We start from the raw sequence: 20,822 nt of genomic DNA, 5'->3' as shown, positions 1-20,822 counted from the left end.
AGAATTAAAAAAAAGAACTTTCCTTCTAAAAAATTTCCCTCATTTTCTCAATTCATTCCTTTCCTGTTCCTCCAAAAAAAAAAAAAAATCCAAAAATGTGAAGAACATTTCAGCAAATAATTTATTATTTATTTCTGATTCAATCTACCAGCCATTTCCTAAAAAAAAAAAAATAAATAAATAAATCTATGAAGCCATAATTAGAAATCTTGAATGTTAAAAAGGAAAGGTGGACCAACCAACGGACGTGACTGTGAAGACTATCCTGACGTGTTTATACTACGAAGTGCTCTACGCGGCTCTCAAAACTGATGGGCCCATTCAAAGCTCCAGCATGGAAATTCACATCCTTCGAAAAGTCGAAAAAACTATTAAGTAGGAGAAAGAAATAAAAAAACCGCGTTTTGATAATGGAAAATAAAATACTTGAACTTTTCCTCTCCACAGACAGCTCTTTTTCATCTTTCAAAGTTCAAACCATATCATAATATTACAAAGTCTTACCTACTAAGAAAAACCAAACGCAATCTCTCTCTCTCGTCATCACATAAAGGAGCAAACGAACATTTGCTTCTTTGTTCTCTTCTTCTCATTCTCAGATATCTCTCTTTCTGTCAATTGTTTTTCATTTTAGAGTTTATCTAATTAATAAACAAAAATCAGTAGAGAGAGAGCGAGAGGGAGGATGGGAAAGAAACTTGATGCTTTTCTAGGAAGAAGAAACTTCAAGAATTCAAAATTCAAAGCACTTACAAATCTTGCTAATTCTCGCCTTTCAGTTTTCAAGAACCAACGCCAAGTCAGGTGTAATCAAGCTCGCTCTGATGTTCTTCAGCTTCTTCAGCAAGGCAACCATGAACGTGCTCTTCTTCGTGTAAGTTTCTTCTTCTTTTTTTTTTTTTTTTTTTTTTTTTTTTTTTTTTTAAATTTATTTTATCAATTAATAAGCGTTGGATAAAAGAAGTTCTTCCATAAAATTTAAACAGGTTGATAACGTGATAAAAGAGCAGAATATGTTAGATGTGTATATTATGTTGGAAGGATACTGTAATCTCTTGGTTGAAAGGGTCCACCTCATTGCACAAGACAGGTCTGCTTCATTTTTTTCCAATTTTTGATATGTTATGAACAGTTTAATCTTTTGTTTTTCCTCTTCAAATAAAAAGAAATTTGGATTTCTTTTGGCTGCAGAGTTTGTCCTGATGAACTGAAAGAGGCAGTATCAAGTTTGCTGTATGCATCTACAAGATGCGGAGACTTCCCTGAGCTTCAAGAAATCCGCGCAGTGCTTGCTTCTTGGTACGGGAAGGAATTTGCTGCTCGTGCTATTGACTTGCGCAATAATTGTGGAGTCAATACCAAGGTTTGTGATTCCTTTCATTGGGACAAACCTATATATTTGCGTCGATATGATTAGAATTTTTATACTTGTAAGATAATTGTTTTTGTACTCCTATAGATGATCCAGAAGCTATCAACTAGACACTCAGAATTGGATAACAGAATGAAGGTGCTCAAGGAAATTGCGTTGGAGAACAACATTGTTCTGCAACTCGAGGAAGCATCTATTATAACTGAGGTATAAAATTTTCTTATTTATTTTTACTTTTGTTAGTTTGGTTTCGGCTAAGATTTGAACTCATAATTTCACATCTTTGGGGATGACTCCAATAACTCTGAGCCACAGCATATTGGTTTAAGAATGAATGTTTAATCATGAACATTATATGCAACTTTTTATTATAGTATGCACTAAATATGAGATAAACGCAGGAAAAAGTGGATGTAAGCAAGAAGAACCATCCTGAGCCAGAGAAATCGAACATTTCAGGTGGCTCTAAGGTGGTTGACAATTTGCAAATTTTGCCCGAAGAGATAGAAAAAGATGGTTTCACTGATTCTGCAAAGGCAAGGAAAAAGTATAAGGATGTAGCTGATGCAGCTCAAGCAGCATTTGAGTCTGCTGCCTACGCAGCAGCAGCTGCTAGAGCAGCTGTCGAACTATCTCGATCTGAACCCCATGATCCTGACAACCAAAACGGTCCTGATAATCAAGGAAGAAAAGTATCAAATAAAGACGAGCGCATAAATCTTGACTCTAAACCCAGAGATCAGGAAATCCAAAATGAAAATGAGAGTACAGATTCAGAGGGCAACAGTGCAGCGGAACAGAAAACGCCAGTGTCTTCTGCTCCTTCAGATTCAGATCCAGTAGAAGATGATATGAGGGTTTATTCAATGAACCTGGACCCAGAGTACCTAGCGAAGAAACTGGAGAAGGATATAGTTTTTGACGAGAGTGACGATGAAAGTTATGGTTCGGATTCTAAAATAAGGTGTAGCAGAATTGAAGGAGAGATTCAGGCAGTTGAGAAGAAAATCCCTCCAATAATTCAAGCCGGTCTAAATAGGGAGAAGGGTCCATTTTCTGTGAGGACCAGAGGAGTGCCTGGTTACTAAAAAATTGAGTATAATAAATTCTGTTTGTGAGTTTTGCTGATAGAATATCCTTTATTATTATTATTTTTTTTTTTTTGTGGGGGTTATTTTTTTCCAATGTAAACTTGAATTGTTTTCTACTTTCAATGTTAAAATTTTGTGCAGTTAAAAAGAACAATGCAGATATCAAACAGTTTTTTAAGTTTACACATTTTTTTGAAGAGAAATCTCAAATAATATATGGAAGTGTGTTTAAGTTTCAATATCCTTCCTGTGGTAAAATCTAGGATTAGCTTATTAAGAAATGCAACGCCCAGAATGAAACAAAGACAAGCATAAATATAATTTATCTGAACACACTAATAAGAAAATAGACACAGTTTCAATCAAAGGTTGCCACATCAATCATTACTTCAAGCTTGCAAAGGACAGCTCGCTGCGGACCATTAGTTAAACTGTAGTTCATGGGAAAGCTATACAAACGTGATTTGGACATCCTTTCTTTTTACAAGCCATTTAAACTAATAATTATTGCATAGTATTTGTAGAACAAAGGTTTGTTTGACAAGTAAAATTTATGGAAAGAACTAAAATTGCAGAAAGTAAACTGCTGAGATAAAAAAAAAAAGTTTTTCTTACTAGGATGCAGAATATACAAAATTTGTAATGAATTCATGTCTAGAAAATACCAGAATTATATGCCTAAATATTTGACTAAGGGATCCATGTCGCCTTATACAAAGTCAATGCCCTCTGGCCCGCTTCTTTCCATGTTGCAGCAGATCACTGAATGACTGCAAGCTCACATCAACATCTTCATCATATTCAATTCCAAGTTCCTCCTGTATAAACACAAACAGCTATTGAAAACAACTCGTACAAGGTGAAATGCAAATGATTACAAGATATGAACCATAAATGGATAACCTTAAATTCCTTTAGATCCTTCGGTGAGTTTTCAGTAATAGCATCCCACAAATCCTTGAACATCCTTTTACGCCTTCTCCACTGACTTATTTGCTCTGAGTACATTTTCTCAACTGCCTTTCCCTCTTCTGGTCTCACCAAGGTAACTTCCCCACGCAGTTTAACCAATTTGTCCTCCATTTCCTTTACCTGATAGTAGAATTAGAAGGTCATCAATGCCTAAGTTTCATCCATTCTTCTTCACACAATGTCATATAGTTTTGATGCATCATATATGTATCAAAAGATGACCAAAAAATTATTTGGATACATGTCACGAAAATAATTTTGGAACATATGATTCTGAAAGAAAAAATCTTTGAAACATGGTGGTCAAAGGTGCAAGGAATTTGAGGTACTTGGGGCTCAGGGGCAGGCAGACATCCAGGGAATGTGAGATGCATAATATATAGATTGTTTAAACTCGTAACAAGTAATAACTGAATGCAAAAAATTCAAAAATTCATAAAATAATAAACAGAAGACAAGACACTAAAGTCTAAAACTAGTTCAACAAGGGTCACATGCACACTGAAGTACAAGGAGATAAGAAAATACCAAACCAAACTCAAACTATATTAGCTTGAAACAGATGTATATATGCAAGAGTGCAAATCCTAGCAACCACTACTACGCATGGTTCAAAACGCATTCCTGTTCTTCGATTTCATCTGTTCCTTTTAAATTTTCCTCACATCTATAATTCCTAACAAATAGTCGCTACCCTATAGGCACTTGTTTTTTATGCTAGCCTGCTACTCAATACAATGACTCAAGTTTATTGGAAACTTCACCTTAGAATTAGAAAGCAAAATCTATGGTGATATTCACCTTGCACATTATATCTCATCCATTTATTTTAGTAAGGTAAACAGTACCATCAATAGCTTAAATCAAACCACAAAAGCGTAAAATCAAGAAATCTGAAATGAAGTAAACCAACTAATCAAGAGTAAAAATCCCTCGGATCAGGTACATGCAAAGGTTCCCTGTAAAAGTTTGTGGTATGGAGGCCAGGTATATGTCTTATGAGTGAAGCATGCTTGAGACCACTAGAGGTGCTTGACCTCAAGCCTGGGTGAGCCTGCAGCCTAGGCATGTCCGAGGTGCACCTTTGACAACCATGCTTTGAAAGTGTAATTAAGAAATGCTCGAAAAAAATCAATATTATTTACCTCCTTTCTTAATTTGGCTTCTTTGTCATGTATTTGTTCCAAGGTCAAATTTGATTGCAAAGCCCTAATTTCTGTAACAATGCACATCAATCCTCATATTAGATGACTAGCCAATTAATTCTCTACAGCTCTCCTAATATCCATGAAACTGAAACCCACAAATAACAAGTTGAAATAGCTAAAATGTGCATGTGTAGATTGTATACCAAACAACTCATTAGGGAATAGAGTTTATATCAACAACAATTTTTTCTTCTAAATGGAATTTAATAAGATTCCTCATCGCGATGTTCTGTTTCAACTGATAGGAAGCATAAACATGCTACTCTGATGAAAAAATATCAATATGTAAGAGGAGATACCTCCCTCAACCTCGCTAATTGCTTTCTTCTGATCTTCCAGCTGTTGCTGAAGTTTGGCATTTTCTTCTTTCATGCGATTAAGCTCTTCACTGTTTGGGATGTCGAACTGATCTTGTCGAGCAAGGTATATCTTTTGCTTGCCATACTCCTTAAATGAAATCTTCCCACTATCTGCGAGATTGTCTAATGCTTTCTGTACCGCTGCCTTTTTGAGATTGAACTTTTGCAACGAGTCAGCCACATTTTGAGAATTTAGTGGCCTGTTTTGCTGTACAAAGAGATATGAGAGCAAGATTGGAGGTAGCAAATAACTAGAACCTTAAAACGAAGATTCCAAATCAAAATCGCTAACCACGATGAGCGGCCAGGCTTACCTCGTTCACGAAGTTGAGCACTATCGCTGCAGAAATTACAACAAAGAGAAGATAACATGGACGAATTTAATGAATTAATTTTGAAAAACAGATTAAGAACGATTTAAATCGAAATTAACATGAAAATTAGCGCACTGGAGACTCGTAAAACATGTAATTAATCAAATAGCTTTAAAAGATGAGAAAGACAGACAAAATTGAGCGGTTGTTTTGATTTACCTTCGGCGCTATCAGATTTCGGAGCCATTCGCCGGTCGTAAAACGAGAGAAAATGCGCGCGAAAATTCTCTGATTATTCCCGCACGAAAAAGTGATGTTTTTCAATCAATGAGAACTAAACTTGCTTTATACGGAGCCGGTGCTTAAAAACGGTGACGTATCTTCCGTGTTAAATTCCTATTGATACGATGTCGCTTCTTTGGAGTTATATTCGTGTTCAAAGCTTAGCCAATGGACCATTGGCAGGTGAGAACTGAGAAGTAATGGCAGCAACTCAAGTTCTGACCTGCAACAATGGCTTCTGTTCCTATTCCTTGGTTGCAGCTACCATACCCTATAAATCGAAACCATCAATCTTTCACCATTATCAACTGCACAAAAATAAAGAAGCTTCGGCTTTCTCCTGCAACGCATGGCCTAGAAATCAGAAAAATCGCTTGAAATTGGAGACCCTCTTTGTCTGCCAGGCGGCTCGACGTAAACCCAGCATTTTAAACGCCGCCGTATCATCTGATAAGGGAGATGGTGATAATGCACGGAAAGTGCTTCAAATAATATTATGGGCTCTTGAAGGTGTTTACATTTTGTGGCTCTTTCTACTTCCTTACGCCCCTGTAAGTATCTGTTTCGATATAGTTAACAACATTCTATTCTTGATAAATCTTTCTTTGGATTGGGAATTTGAAACTCAACAATTTAAAGTTGAAGTTTTTGCGCAATTTACATAAATAAAGATTTGAACTTGCAGAGCGCGTGTATGAATATATTTCTCCACTAACCATCATGTGTGAATTTCTAACTAAGGAAAACCTAAGCATTATGGACCTTTTTTGATTCCAAATATCCACCTATCCAAACAGGTTCTAAAAGTTTCTCTATTTGTTGTTGCTTGTTATGCTCTGGTTTTAGTCCTCTACTGTTATAAATTGATATGAGAATAGGATTTCATTTGTATCTGTTAACAGGGAGATCCAGTGTGGGCTATCAGTAAGGACACTATAAATTCTCTCATTGGCCTTTCTCTCAATTTCTTCTTCATCTTGCCATTTATGAATTCCGGTATGTGTAAGTGTTGTAGTTCCTGTGCGTCTCTTTTATCTATATGTTATAAGCCTTGTGCCCATGTAGCTGTTAACAACATTTTACTGATAATCCATATGGTATGATTTAGCTATATTGTGGAGGTTCTTTTTCTAAGGAATTTTATCTTTATATTCTTTTTTTTTTTTTTTTTCTCTGTAGTGAACTTAGAATAGGTTTGCTTTTGCAACCAACTCTATAGAATAGAACTGAGTTTTTCATTCCATGAAATAGTAGATCCGATCTCAACATTGAACTTTTTGGCAGAGTAGTTGGCATAAGTCTCATTGATGCTCCGGTGCTTCACCCGGTAATTACACTATTATATGAAGTAAATCTGATTCATTCTCAGTTTTTCCATTATCATTTTTTATGTAAATGTCCTTTCTTATGTTGGCAATCTTCCTTGCTTCAGATGTCTGAAGGATTATTCAACTTTGTTATCGGATGGACCTTCATGTTTGCTCCATTGCTGTTCTCTGATTGTAGGAGAGATAGATACAAAGGATCATTAGACATTTTATGGGGCCTGCAGATGTTTCTCACAAACAGTATGTTTCATTTATAGAATCCTTCCTGCGCTTCATTAGTAGATTATTTTGACCATGTTGGTGATGAAAATATTTTTTTGCTGTGTGGATAGTAAGTATAATTTTGATAATAAGTATCATGTTGGTAATGAAAATATTTCTTTTGTTAATTTATAGTCATAAATTCCACCCGTACTCCCCTCTCAATAGGCATCTGAAAACACCTAAAATCTAAATACCTAAACAGCAAACCTAGAATGGCAAATTTTAGTATTTGTAGGATTCCATTAGGAATTTAACGCTAACCAAATTGTGGTTATTGTTCATTTGATGCCAGCATTTTTAATACCATACATGGCTATCCGGCTAAATGAAGCTGATTCTGAGTCCACTCCACAAAAGCTCTCTCAACTAGGTACAGTAATGACAAATGGTGCACCAATAGTGGGGCTGATTGGTGGGTTTGCTTGTCTGATTTCTGCATTATGGGCCCTTTATGGAAGAATGGATGGTAATTTTGGGAGCATAACAGACAGATGGGAATTCTTGGTTAGTTATCTAGGATCAGAGAGGTTGGCTTATGCCTTCATTTGGGATATATGTCTTTACATAATCTTTCAGCCTTGGCTTATCGGTGACAATTTGCAGAACGTTCAGAAAAGCAGGATTGACATAGTGAAATATCTTAGATTTGTTCCAGTAGTTGGTTTGGTGGCCTATCTCCTCTGTTTGAATCTTGATGAGGAACTATAGCTATATGCAGTTCTTTAGAAAGTTCAAATACAAGTCAGTATTACAGCCTTATAACCAGTTTAACTGTTAAATATCATAACGTGCATACAAATGAATATGCACATTCTGTATCTCTGTATTTACTAGAAAGTGTAACTGAATTTTGCATCTATATTTCTTTTACTTGCAAAAGAAAATATACTGCTTCAATTGTCTCTATTAGTGATGAATTCCTTCAGTGAATATTGAGGAGATGTGGATGGTTGACTAGCGTCTGTCTCTCTTTTTTTCTTTTTTTTTTCTCTGCTATTGAAAGATGCTGTGTCCACATTAAGATCAGGGCGTGAACCCAGATCAGGGAATGAATTACTATAACTCATTGTGCGGTATATAAATGGATTTGAAGCATAAAATTCAATTATAAATGGAGTTTATTTTTGTTATGTTGAAATTATACAAAATTAATCTTGTAAGAGTTGGAGGGCACTACGAGAAAAATAGACTCTTTCTCAAATCGCCCCGCGAAGACGCATGGTATCTTTTAAGATGAAGGACGCCCGTCCCACGAGACGGAGGATTTAGGAGACCTCTTCCCATGCTACTCCTTTGACGAAATCTAACATTAGCATTTTTGTTCAGACCAAAAATGAATCTCATCAAATTTTGAGGAATAATTTATACCAATTGCAAGCTCCAAATCTGAAACTAATATATTACCAATTGATAATTCATTTGTATTGAACCATAGCCAACTACAGAAACCATCAAATCAAAAAACCTCTATCAATGAACATAATACATCCTTCAATATATTATATCAGGAGCAAAAGTACACGAGGACGTAAGCAATTAACTAGCTCCAGCACCTAAATACAACATTAACAGAAAAAATAAACCAAAATGTTCATTTCATTAGGTGGTAATATTGCCACCACTTTGCTGCCACAAATTGATGATATCAGTAGCCTGATTGAGGAGTATAATCATTTTCTTCTGGGATATCCATGGCTTGCTCTCTAGAGTAGTCTTTAGCTCTTCCCAAGCATCCTTTCTTGGCCAAAAATAATATGGACTCAAGGGAACAGTTCCCTGTCCAGGAATTAACTGATCCAGAGCCAGACCAATGTTCTTCTCCATCCATATGAATTTTAACACCAACCTTGGCTTCTCCACTTGCTTCACCAGCACCTCATTTTTCTGCAAAAATTCAAGAAACATAGACCTCATTTCTTGCAAAAGTCAAGAAACACCCATTTCTAAGCCAAAGTCAAGGAACATCCTAATTTTTATGAGCAAAAAAAAATCAAAAAACACAAATCTCAATTCTGCAGAAATCAAGAAACGCTCATTTCTATGTGAAAATCAAGAAACATTCATTCCTCTGCAAAAATAAAAAAACACCTCATGTATCTGCAAAAATCAAGAACTATACTAAATAGAACAATTTATATCTATATATAAACACATGAACAGCAGTTAAAGAAAGAGAGATTTTAGACCTCAGTTACTTGGTTGAGGATTGGTTCTTCATCTGTTTCAGTTTCTTCAGCTTCAGTGGGAATTTCAGCTGCAAGCGTTTCAGGGGCTGCAGAAGTAACTAATCTTGGATTTCTTGAAATGGCTTTGATTTCTGGGTGAAGACTGGCTGGTGAGAGTAATAGATTGGATTTAGGATTAATTAAAAAGCTGGTTTTAATTGTCTTGCAACTGGGGTTTTGGCAAGTAAATGGTGAGTGTGTTAAAACACTACTGAGACCAGATTGAATTGTCACAGATAACATCTTTTTTGAGATTTAGAGAGAAAAAAAACTTATAAGGATAAAAAGTGAGTTATAAAGTTCTAAACAAGACCATTAGACCATGGTGATCTCTCTGTCTCCCTCTTTTCACTTCACTGATGAGAATGACCAGGTTTTGGATAAGGAATTTGGGGTTTTGGTGAAGAAGTTTTACAGGCATTTAGATTTGAGAATGGCGTTCGTTTTGGGCTAGGCCTAGATTAAAACTCAAATTTTATGACACTGTGGGTAATCCAAGCCCATATCTTTCTTTTTTCTTTTCTTTGAAAAAAAAAAAAAAAAAAAGAAAGGTAAGCATGGATTTATTTTTCAAAATAATGCCCAAATTGAAACACAAATTAAAATTTTCTTTTTTTCTTGCATGATCACATATAATTATTTGGTTGAATGATATTTTTCTTTCAACTGATTATGGTCCATTACAAGAAATTTTCCCTCAAAAATAATATCAGAAATTACACTTTTTAGAAAAATTTTCCTTCTTTTTAATAATAAACGATTAAGTGTGTTAACATTTTCCTTAAAAAAACTCATTTTTAAATTGTTTTATCAAGTTTTGATAATATTAACAAGTTAAATGAGCAAAATATTGAAAACGTTATGGGAGAAGGAGAAGGAGAATAGTTTTATCATAAAAATTTGGATTTTTTAATTTTATAAAATTTATTGAGAAATTACATCTATTTAAATAGAATTTAGTTTAGTTATGTTCAGTTTTATAAAATTAAATTGGTAAAATTGAAATCTACAATTTCTTTTCATTCTAAACACAAAAATATGATTTTCCGAATGAATTTCATAAATATTTTTGTAGAATTCCACATGGCATCTCCTTCTACCAAAATAAAAATAATAACTAGCCAACTCCACTGGATATAAGATGATAAATATTTTCAGTAAAAAGAAAATGACAAATAAAATTACAGTGCTAGTGAAATGAATGTACTAGGAAGTTTCCAAGCCAGTGTTTTACATGGAAGGCAGTAAGTGTATGATCCTCAATGGATTTTTCTTTTTTCTTAAATGCAGAATGACGAAATTTCCCAGAAATTATCTGTTCCTTTGCTTGAAGAAATTTAATAGGAACACAATCACTTTAACTCTGTTTCTGTCTCTTCATAAATATTTAGACTTGTAATTGATTTTATCACAATTTAATTTAATTTACATTAACAAAATACTTAATCTTGACTTAATTTCAGTCTAATTATATAGATATTGTCAAAATTTCTAGATATTTTAGTTGATTTCTTTAATATATTAATTATGAAGGTCTTATAGTATACTTTTAAATAAAATTTTCTTCTGTTATCATATAAGAAAATCATATTAAACTCTGTCATACCCATCTTATTAAAAAATAAGACAACATTAAATTTTGATTTTTTCAACAGCCATAAATGAAAATCAATTGTCAATTATAAGCATGGTTGTTGAAATTTAGGATGCTTCCTTTGAAGATATGGACCTCTGTTTGCTCCTTTTGCAACTTTCACATATATTGGAAACAAATCATTATCTTCTCCACTTAAAAGAGAAAAACTACAAAAAATAATTGCAGAAAAAGTATATACATAAATATAAGGCATGATAGCTATAACAAACAAGTGTATCAACCCCTTTTGAACTATATATACAAAAAAGCCCAAAGCAGTACTAATAAACAACACTCGGTGTAAGAATTTAGAAATTAAAATCTGAAAGCAACAGCCAGAGATTACGTTGGTGAAGGGTAGCTATGCAATATATTAAGATTGAGCATGAAAATATTAATATCTAATCTCCTGAAAGAATGGTTAGCTAGCTTGCATTGGCCACTCCATTTTCCAGTTTTTGTGAGGGAAAGACATTACCTTTAGAAGATATATGGCTACTAAATTTTCAAGAAAAGAAGAATGGATAAATATTAATGGAAGTGTCGCTGTTAGTTTTGGATAAAGGGTTATTTTTTGTGGGCTTAGCTTAGCCTGACACGTTTACCGGTAAGTGATAATACTTGTCCAAAGCGTATCAGAATCAAGTGATAATACTACTTCTTGTTCATGTTCAGGAATTTTATATTTGCTATGCACGTGAATGTGAATTTTCAGTTTGAAGCCTAATACTAATAAAGCTGTAAGTTTTCATATTTTTATTAGCTTATAATAAGTTCAGATTTTCTGCTCTTCAATATTCAATTCTTCTTTTCAAATTCTCAAAGCAATTCTTGCTGTTAGTTTTGCAGAGGAAATGGATAATAGTAAAGAAAGGCAGTTTCTCTTGGGCAGTTTTAGAGGAGACGTTGTTGATGATGATGAAACAAGTAAACCATCATGCCTTAGTTTTCTAAGAAAAAAAATCAAGAAATCTTTAAATGAGCTGCAAGATTTTGCTGGGAAAGCATGGGAAATGGGTCGGTCCGATCCTCGCAAAATAATATTTGCAATCAAGATGGGATTGGCACTAGCAATTGTATCATTGCTCATATTCTGGAAAGGACTATATGATATTTCTCAGTACTCTATTTGGGCAATACTAACAGTCATTGTCATGTTTGAATACAGCATAGGTATATATAGTTTTTTTCCAAGAAAATTAATTGTTATTATTTCTGAATTCTGATTAGTTTTCTTAATGAGAATTAGTGTTCTTCTTATTAATAACTAATTAATCATATCATGTGCAGGAGCAACATTTATAAAAGGGTTTAATAGGCTTCTGGGTACATTATGTGCTGGAATTCTTGCTTTTTGTTGTGCTGAGTTATCTGTTCTGATTGGTAAATGGGAAGAAGTTATAATTGTTATTAGCATTTTTGTAATAGGTTTGTATCTCTACTGACACTTATGGTATATTATTTTTTAGACAAGTTATCAGCTTTCTGAACGTTTTTTCCTTTTCTTTGATAATTAGCATCCTTCGCGTCCTATCTAAAGCTGTATCCAACAATGAAGCCTTATGAATATGGATTTCGAGTATTCATACTGACTTATTGTATACTTATGGTAGCTGGGAACAGGACTAGAGAATACACTGAGGCAGTAGTGACTAGATTGGTGCTAATTGCAGTTGGTGCTAGTGTTTGTTTAGTTGTAAATGTGTTTATACATCCCATTTGGGCTGGTGATGCTTTACACAGCTTGGTGGTGAAAAATTTCAAGGATGTAGCTAATTCATTAGAAGGTTAGACACTTTTGTTCTGATTTATATGCATATAAATACATCATTTGGATGACAGATTAATTTCCGGTTCTCTTCTTCAGGTTGTGTTAATGGGTACTTGAAATGTGTTGAATATGAGAGGATCCCATCAAGAATCCTGACTTTCCAAGCTTATGATGATCCACTTTACAATGGGTATAGATCGGTGGTGGAATCTACAGGCAAAGAAGATACTCTGGTTATTCTCATACCCAATAACATATTGATGCTAATTTTGAGGCCATTATTTGATTAGCAAATGTGTTAGTACTTGTTTTAACTTAATTTTTGTTTATGCAGTTAGGCTTTGCTATCTGGGAACCACCTCACGGTCGTTTCAAAACGTTTCATTATCCTTGGAAAAACTATGTTGAAGTATCTGGTGCATTGAGGCATTGTGCGTTTATGGTCATGGCACTTCATGGATGCATCCTCTCAGAAATACAGGTAAATGTTAGCGATCTCTATCTCCGTAAGGATTAGAATACAAGTTCAATTCTTGGGGAAAACACATTTTGCTGGGAGGCAAGCAAAAAAAAAAAAACTTTGCATTCTAAAACCCCAGGAGATTACACCTCCCAATTATACAAAAAAAAAAAAAAAATTGTAAATGATTTTAAACTTCAGAATTGTTTATACCAATCAACATATAACTGTTATTTACATTTCTCCCAAATGAATATTATTGTGTACGACAGGCTCCAGCAGAAAGGCGGCAAGTGTTTCACAATGAGCTACAGAAAGCTGGAGCAGAAGCTGCTAAAGTTCTGCGAGAGCTTGGAAACAAACTAGACAGAATGGAAAAGCTAGGCCCTGAGGAAGACGTACTAAGAGAGGTGCATGAAGCAGCAGAGAAATTACAAATAAAGATTGATGAAAGGTCATACCTTTTAATCAAATCTGAGAACTGGGAAATTGGAAGACAAGATAAGGAATTGCAAGACCCTCAAAATGTTCTGAATGAAAATATGCAATTGGGTTTTAAGTCCTTAAGTGAAACTGTACTAGACTTAAGATCACTTTCAGTTTGGACACCTTCTTCAACTTCAACTGACTCATCAGGTAACTTGTTCAGGAAACAAACACCATGGCCTTCTTCAAATCTTTCTGTTGATGGTGGTATAGGGATTAAAGAAGATGAGTGTAGAACATATGAGAGTGCAAGTGCTTTATCTTTAGCAACATTTGCTTCTCTTTTAATTGAATGTGTTGCAAGGCTTCAAAGTCTTGTAGATGCTTTTGAAGAACTAAGTGATAAAGCAGAGTTTGTAGATCCTACTGTAGACTCTACAACAACCAAAAAGAATGCTAGATGTTGTGAGAGTCTGTTTAGATGTTTTAGGTTTTCAAATTGAGATGTCATTAATTACTTTTTAGCATAAGATCGTGAGAGAAATTTTTTATGGCCTGTACGGTAAAATTATTATTATTATTATTATTTTTGTACTTGTTAAGTGTTTTAGTAGTTAGTAGCTTTTCTAATTAACTTTTTTATAAAACGTTACCTTAACCTTTAAAAAGTTGTTCAAACGTTATATTACCAAATGGAAATTACGTGTTTCTCACTAAAATTTACGCTCACAACTCCAACGTTAGTAAAACAGAAGTTCATTAATAGCCTCAAACTTAAATATTATATTACTAAGCCTATGAAATTAAGCTGCCATGAAAATTAGAAACTATACAATGTTTTGAATCATTTGGAGGAGCATCTCCCCCAAAAATTTTTAAAACTTTTTAAAGAATATCCTTATTTTTTTATTATAATAAAACAATAACATTTTTTTTATTTGTTTCAAATAAAAATATAAACAATAAAATTAATATGTAACAATATCTAATTGGATTAGTTGAATTGATAAGAACCATAACAGATTGTAGCTGTCAAATTAATTTGGTCACTAAAAGATTTTTCTAGACTATTCACAAGAAAAAAGAATTAGGATTGACCGTGAGAAAGAAGAAAATCAAGAAAGTGTAGAGGATAAAGCGTCCGAGTTAAAGTCAAAGGAAAAGTATCTTCAATGCTTATTTTCATGCCCTTTCTTGTGAGGGATGCATGCGATTGAGTCGATGGTTCCGATCACTCGGGGCAGTTGTACGGACTCTGATTTTATTGTCTGTCAAACTTAAATGTGCCTTTTTCACTTAAGCGAGTTTTTATTAGTTATCAAATATATATTTAATAATTTAAAGAATATGTATAATTATGTTTAAGTTGAAGTTTTATACTTTTACTAATCAAAATATTTAATGGATTAACCTAAAATGGAAGGTACTACTAGCATTTTCTCGTAAAATCCAGGTCCAACTTTATGAAATGAACCACTAATCTTTCATGAGGATAAAAAAATAAATGTCTAAATTATTTATAGGGAAACAATAAATTAAAAAACTAGTGTGGCAGTCTACAAAAAGTAGTTAAGGTATGCTTAAGTTCATCTAAGATCGATGTTTTGTGAAAAACTACTTAAAAACAATCATGAATCTCAAAATGAAATTAATTGATAAAGTGCTTGAATTCAACAGATATCTCTACAAGATCAATCTTTCTAACACGTGAAAAAGCATTTAAAGAACATGTATGAATCTTGAAATAAAGTTAATTTTGGACCAACAAGTAGTGTGAAATATTAAAAAAAAACACTGATATGATCATGAAAATGGAGTGGTCTGCGGGATTTATGACAAAGATAATGAGTAATTGCATGCACATGTCTTTCCCAGAACAAGTAAAAGTCTCACGAGATCAAATAATTAATATGATCGTGAAGAAGATTGAGTTATCTTTTTAACATTCAGGGAACAAAAAAAAAAAAACTATGAAAAAGAAAAAAAAAATCCAGTCTTGTAGATTCTTGTAAAATAAGTGAAACACACATAGTAAATTTGTATTTAATATCAACTAACGAGTGCATGAACTTTAAAAAGAAACATTAAAACAAAAACAGGGAAATATATAGTGTTTGAATCCAATCCTGTTTCTATTGATTATTAATTAAAAGTACTGGCTTGAAAAAAAAAAAATATTTTTTACTGTGAATTTCTTTATTTAATGACTCAAGGCTATCAATGACCTATCCTATTTAGATATGTTTTTGTTTGGTTCTATATCATAAGTGATTGTAAATGGTCTGGCTTATGTTTTAGACAAAAATGTCCCTTCAATGTTAGATTTGGACCACTATTTCACCTCCCAACTGTATTATTAATGCTTTGAGGTTTGATAGCCGTTAATTATAAAACCATTTTATTTTTTATTTTTTTAAAAAAAGTATAGTATAGGCTATGTAGACAATTATCTTTGGTGGTGGGATTTCTTGATACTGTTGGTGGTGGTGTGCCCCCTGTGGGATCCACACAGTTTGAAAAGAAAAAAAAATAATAAAAAAAAAAAACGTGCTATTTGAAAAAGCAAAAGGTTGGTTGCCAACTATTCAAAGGTCGGCAATCAACTACAAAATTAATGGAGAGCCGTGTGTAACACACGACTCTCTCATTCCCTCTCCTATTTATAGGAGAGGATGTTTCTCAGTTTAAATGTACCAACAAAACGTGAGAGAAGAATTAGAGAATTCAGTTTTAAGAAGGGTTCTTGAAACTAAGGGTTTAAAAAATAGTGAAGATTATTAGGGTGTTTTTAGAAAACACTTGTGAGTGCCACTATTTTGTATTACTCTTTTTGTAAGCCTACTATTTTAATAGTGGAAGAAAAATATTCGGAGTTGGTACCGTGGACGTAGCCCTAAACAGTTGAGGGTGAACCACGTAAATTTCTGTGTGTCCCAATTTTAATTTTTCTGCTGCTTAATTATTCTCGTATTTTTATTGCCGGTATCCTAACAGATACAACTTCAATTAATTTTGTTTTTGGGTAGCAACTGTGTAACTCCTTTTCCATTCCTCCTCTTAGAAAATTTTGTAGTTAAGTAGCAATTTAGTTAAACGCAATCTCCCAAGTCGATTTCTATTTGAAAGTCATCGAATTCTTGTGGTGGGTACTAGACAGTACAATAACATATTGATTTTTGACAAGTTCCCCTTCGACCGGCTTGGAGGGTGATTGAAGAGACTTAATTCCTGTTGTTTGGCATTGTTTTTTTTTTTTTTTAGTTTTTTTTTTGGACAATTATATATGGTTCTCCTCTTTTCCATCATGTTTTTACTTCAAAAACAATTTTTTTTTTTAAACTTTTTTGCATGGTAAGTTATAAGCCCAATAACTTAATTATAAGCCACTGACTAAGCCAAAGCCAACAAAGGTTTTATAATTGCTGTGTCATTTTACCGAAAAAAGGTTCAATATGTTTTGGAATCACCGTTGCCAGCCACTATGCATGGTGGCCGGAGAGTTTCACCGAAATTGAGCAACTTTCATCCCTATTTGCTCGTAATTCTACGGGTGAGTCCATTTTCGTCATTAACTTAATGACTTGATAAGCCACTACATCAAAAATGGCCTCAATAGCCACCTCACTGCCACCATTCATGGTAGCTCTCCATGCTTCAACCAATCATGAAATTGATGGAAGGGAAATGCTCAGAAGGCGAATAGGAATCAATTGAAACCCATCTTGCAGTCCACACTTGTTGTGAACAGGGCGATTCGTCGGAATCTATAATTCTTTTAAAAACTGAAATTTCAAACTGCGATTATATTATTGTTGTGGCGGTGCCCGCTTGGTGGAACCCATATTTGAAAATAAATAGAAAAAAAAAGAAAGAGAAGAAGAAAACGTGGTGGGTCCCTCCGACATATGGGACACACACAACTTGAAAATAAAAGAAGAGAACAAAATTTTATTTCGGTGGATGCGATTTGTTTCACCCGTCCACCTCTCCTATAAATAGGAGATGATTCAGTTCATTTCAGCACACCAACAAAAAATAAGAGAGATTTTTAGAGAGTTCTTCAGTTTTAGAAAGGGTTCTAAAACTAGGGTAGAGAAAATAGTGAAGATAATTTGGGGTGTTTTTTTGGGAAACACTTTTGAGTGTCACTATTTCTGTATTGCTCTCTTTGTAAGCCTACTTTTTTAATGGTGGAAGAAATATTCGGAATTTGTTCCGTGGACGTAGCCCTAAACAGTTAAGGGTGAACTACGTAAATATCTGTGTGTCATATTTCTATTTTTCCGCTGTGTAATTATTCTCGTAATTTTTTTGCGGTGAGCCCTAACAAGTGATATCAGAGCCTGGTTCCAACAGATCCAACCAGGCACCGGATCGGTGGATATATTTTGAAAATAAATATACCACGACAACGAAAAAATTACGACGAGTCCATTGGTGCAGTCCGTCCGAAAAACAAATGGGTGACAGATTACTAGAATTGGTACACACTGATGTTTACTCAGTAGGTGATAGATCCTTGAGTGGTTGCTCATATTAAGTCAACTTTATTGATGACCTTTCTAGAAAGGTGTGGGTTTTACCATTAAAGTCAAAAGACCAGGTGTTGGATATGTTTAAAGTCTTTCATGTCAGTGTTGAAAGATAAATGAGAAGAAAATTGAAATGTGTTAGAGCTGATAATGGTGGTGAGTACAGAGGACCATTTGAGAAGTATTGCTCAGAACACGGCATCAGACTTCAGAAGACAGCTCCCAAAACTCCACAACAGAATGGAGTTGCAGAGAGAATGAACAGGACCATTGTTGAAAGAATTAGTTGTATGCTCTCTCATGCCAAACTTCCGAAAACCTTTTGGGCTGAAGCAATGAGTACTATAGTTTACTTGATCAACCTTTCACCTTCAACCTCCCTTAACGGAGATGTTCCAGAAAAGGTGTGGTCAGGGAAAAATATTTCTTATGATCATCTTAGAATATTTGGCTGCAGGGCTTTTGTTCATATTCCAAAAGATGAAAGATCCAAGCTTGATTCGAAGTCAAAACAGTGCATCTTCTTGGGTTATGGAAATGATAATCTTGGATATAGATTATGGGATCCAGTTGAAAAGAAGCTCATCAGAAGTAGAGATATAGTATTCCTGAAAGACCAAACCATTGAAGAATTTGAGAAAAATGAAAAGCCAAAGTCTATCAATGAGTTTTCTATTAGTCTTAATGTAGAACCTCATATAGAACCACAAAACGATGAAGAAGATGATGGTGAACCTGTTCAGAATGATGCTGAACCAGCTCCAATAGAAGAACTGCCTCAATTGAGAAGATCTACGAGAGGCAGGATACCTTCCCAGAGATAGTCTCCTAATGAGTATGACTTGTTGACTCAAGGAGGAGAATCAGAGAACTACCAGGAGGCAATGGAAGATTGTAAAAGGAATGAGTGGTGGAAAGCCATGCAAGATGAGATGGAGTCCTTGCATGAGAACCGGACTTATGAGTTGGTGAAACTGCCTCAAGGTAAGAAGGCACTGAAAAACAAATGGGTGTTCAGGTTGAAGACTGAACAGAACAACTCACAGCTGAGTTACAAGGCAAGACTGGTTGTGAAGGGATTCGGTCAAAAGAAAGGAGTTGACTTTGAAGAAATTTTCTCACCCGTAGTCAAGATGTCTTCTATCAGATTTGTGCTCTGTTTAATAGCTAGCTTGAATTCGGAGATCGAGCAACTTGATGTAAAGACCGCTTTCCTCCATGGTGACTTAGAGGAGGAAATTTATATGAAGTAGCCAGAAGGGTTCAGAGTCAAAGGCAAAGAACACTTGGTGTGTAAATTGCAGAAGAGCTTGTATGGCCTCAAACAAGCTCCCAGACAGTGGTACAAAAAGTTTGACTCTTTCATGGTAAATCACAGGTATCAGAAAACTACTTCTGATCATTGTGTATTTGTGAAAAAGTTCGTAGAAGGCGACTTTATCATTCTCTTATTATATGTGGATGATATGCTAATTGTGGGACATGATGCTAAGAAAATTGAGAGCTTCAAAAAGGAGCTTGGAAAATCCTTTGCCATGAAGGATTTGGGATCGGCAAAACAGATTCTCGGAATGAAGATCTCTAGAGATAGGAAACAGAGAAAGTTGTGGCTATCTCAAGAGAAGTACATCGAGAAAGTTCTCAGCAGATTTAACATGAGCAATGCGAAACCAGTTTGTACTCCGCTTGCAGGTCATTTCAAATTAAGTCTCAGTCAATGTCCTTTAAGTGGGAAAGAAAAAGAAGAACTGAAGAAGATTCCTTATGCATCTGCAGTTGGCAGCTTGATGTACGCCATGGTATGCACAAGACCAGATATTGCTCATGCTGTTGGTGTTGTTAGCCGATTTCTTTCAAATCCAGGTAAAGAACACTGGAATGTAGTGAAATGGATTCCCAGGTATCTTAAGGGCACTTCCAAAATCTACTTATGTTTTGGTGATAATAGACCTATGCTAGATGGTTACACAGATGCAGATATGGGTGGTGATGTTGATTCACGCAAATCAACTTCTGGATATCTGATGACCTTTGCAGGAACAGCAGTTTCTTGGCAATCAAAATTGCAAAAATGCATTGCACTCTCATCCATTGAGGCGGAATATATCGCCATTACAGAAGCTAGCAAAGAACTCTTGTGGATGAAGAAATTCCTACAAGAATTGGGTATGGAACAAGAGAAGTACATTCTGCTATGTGATAGTCAAAGCGCGATACATCTCAGCAAGAATTCGACCTTTCATTCAAGGTCAAAGCACATTGATGTAAGGTATCATTGGATACGTGATGCGCTGGAGATGAAGTTATTTCAGATTGAAAAGATTCACACTAATAATAATGGCGCTGATATGATGACTAAAGCTTTACCTACGAAGAAGCTTGTCACTTGTAGAAAGATAGCCGGTATGGCTAACGTCCCCACTTGAATGTGCAGGGGGAGATTTGTTGTGGCGGTACCCACTCAGTGGGACTCACATTTGAAAATAGATAAAAAAAAAGGAAGAGAAAAAAAAAACGTGGTGGGTCCCTCCGATATATGGGACACACACAAGTTGAAAATAAAAGAAGAGAACAAAATTTTA

The 20,822-nt window shown here is 34.6% G+C and overlaps 5 protein-coding genes across 12 annotated transcripts; 3 read left to right on the top strand and 2 right to left on the bottom strand.

The window, feature by feature from the left end:
• The first annotated feature begins 434 nt into the window (after nucleotides 1-434).
• LOC105642009 (Regulator of Vps4 activity in the MVB pathway protein) lies at nucleotides 435-2,617 on the top strand. The gene is made up of 5 exons (XM_089726763.1): nucleotides 435-874; nucleotides 987-1,090; nucleotides 1,192-1,363; nucleotides 1,460-1,579; nucleotides 1,774-2,617. Exons 1-5 carry the CDS (start codon nucleotides 686-688, stop codon nucleotides 2,458-2,460), a joined length of 1,272 nt encoding a protein of 423 aa, XP_089582889.1. The 5' UTR covers nucleotides 435-685; the 3' UTR covers nucleotides 2,461-2,617.
• Nucleotides 2,618-3,055: 438 nt separating this feature from the next.
• On the bottom strand, nucleotides 3,056-5,671 carry AHP2 (Tat-binding protein 1(Tbp-1)-interacting protein (TBPIP)). Its single transcript, XM_012226678.4, has 6 exons — nucleotides 5,536-5,671; nucleotides 5,317-5,342; nucleotides 4,943-5,210; nucleotides 4,581-4,651; nucleotides 3,367-3,555; nucleotides 3,056-3,281 (listed from the first exon to the last, which is right to left on the bottom strand). Exons 1-6 carry the CDS (start codon nucleotides 5,561-5,563, stop codon nucleotides 3,183-3,185), a joined length of 681 nt encoding a protein of 226 aa, XP_012082068.1. The 5' UTR covers nucleotides 5,564-5,671; the 3' UTR covers nucleotides 3,056-3,182.
• A 79-nt stretch (nucleotides 5,672-5,750) lies between these two features.
• LOC105642006 (hypothetical protein) lies at nucleotides 5,751-8,096 on the top strand. Of its 4 annotated transcripts, none has more exons than XM_089726767.1 (5): nucleotides 5,751-6,149; nucleotides 6,501-6,594; nucleotides 6,888-6,925; nucleotides 7,031-7,166; nucleotides 7,483-8,096. In XM_089726767.1, the coding sequence occupies exons 1-5, from the start codon at nucleotides 5,799-5,801 to the stop codon at nucleotides 7,896-7,898; spliced, it is 1,035 nt and encodes a 344-aa protein (XP_089582893.1). In that variant the 5' UTR covers nucleotides 5,751-5,798; the 3' UTR covers nucleotides 7,899-8,096. The 4 variants fall into 4 exon arrangements, with proteins under 4 accessions (XP_089582893.1, XP_089582891.1, XP_089582892.1 ...); XM_089726765.1 differs by having other exon boundaries at nucleotides 6,888-6,946; XM_089726766.1 differs by having other exon boundaries at nucleotides 6,501-6,600.
• Nucleotides 8,097-8,664: 568 nt separating this feature from the next.
• On the bottom strand, nucleotides 8,665-9,816 carry PSRP3/1 (Ribosomal protein PSRP-3/Ycf65). The gene is made up of 2 exons (XM_037637356.2): nucleotides 9,377-9,816; nucleotides 8,665-9,074 (listed from the first exon to the last, which is right to left on the bottom strand). Exons 1-2 carry the CDS (start codon nucleotides 9,656-9,658, stop codon nucleotides 8,790-8,792), a joined length of 567 nt encoding a protein of 188 aa, XP_037493284.1. The 5' UTR covers nucleotides 9,659-9,816; the 3' UTR covers nucleotides 8,665-8,789.
• A 1,422-nt stretch (nucleotides 9,817-11,238) lies between these two features.
• On the top strand, nucleotides 11,239-14,318 carry LOC105642004 (aluminum-activated malate transporter 9). 5 transcript variants are annotated; one of them, XM_089726762.1, is made up of 8 exons: nucleotides 11,239-11,658; nucleotides 11,727-11,791; nucleotides 11,901-12,224; nucleotides 12,342-12,479; nucleotides 12,665-12,838; nucleotides 12,919-13,055; nucleotides 13,157-13,303; nucleotides 13,555-14,318. In XM_089726762.1, exons 3-8 carry the CDS (start codon nucleotides 11,906-11,908, stop codon nucleotides 14,209-14,211), a joined length of 1,572 nt encoding a protein of 523 aa, XP_089582888.1. In that variant the 5' UTR covers nucleotides 11,239-11,658; nucleotides 11,727-11,791; nucleotides 11,901-11,905; the 3' UTR covers nucleotides 14,212-14,318. The 5 variants fall into 5 exon arrangements, with proteins under 5 accessions (XP_089582888.1, XP_012082061.1, XP_020538090.1 ...); XM_012226671.4 differs by having other exon boundaries at nucleotides 12,569-12,838; XM_020682431.3 differs by having other exon boundaries at nucleotides 11,893-12,224; nucleotides 12,569-12,838.
• The last annotated feature ends 6,504 nt before the right edge of the window (nucleotides 14,319-20,822 follow it).

Source organism: Jatropha curcas, chromosome 10 (genome assembly GCF_041381405.1).
Source record: "Jatropha curcas cultivar XTBG-Jc1 chromosome 10, XTBG_Jcur_1.0, whole genome shotgun sequence".
Taxonomy (NCBI): Eukaryota; Viridiplantae; Streptophyta; class Magnoliopsida; order Malpighiales; family Euphorbiaceae; genus Jatropha; species Jatropha curcas.
This window is presented reverse-complemented; position numbering and strand designations above follow the sequence as displayed.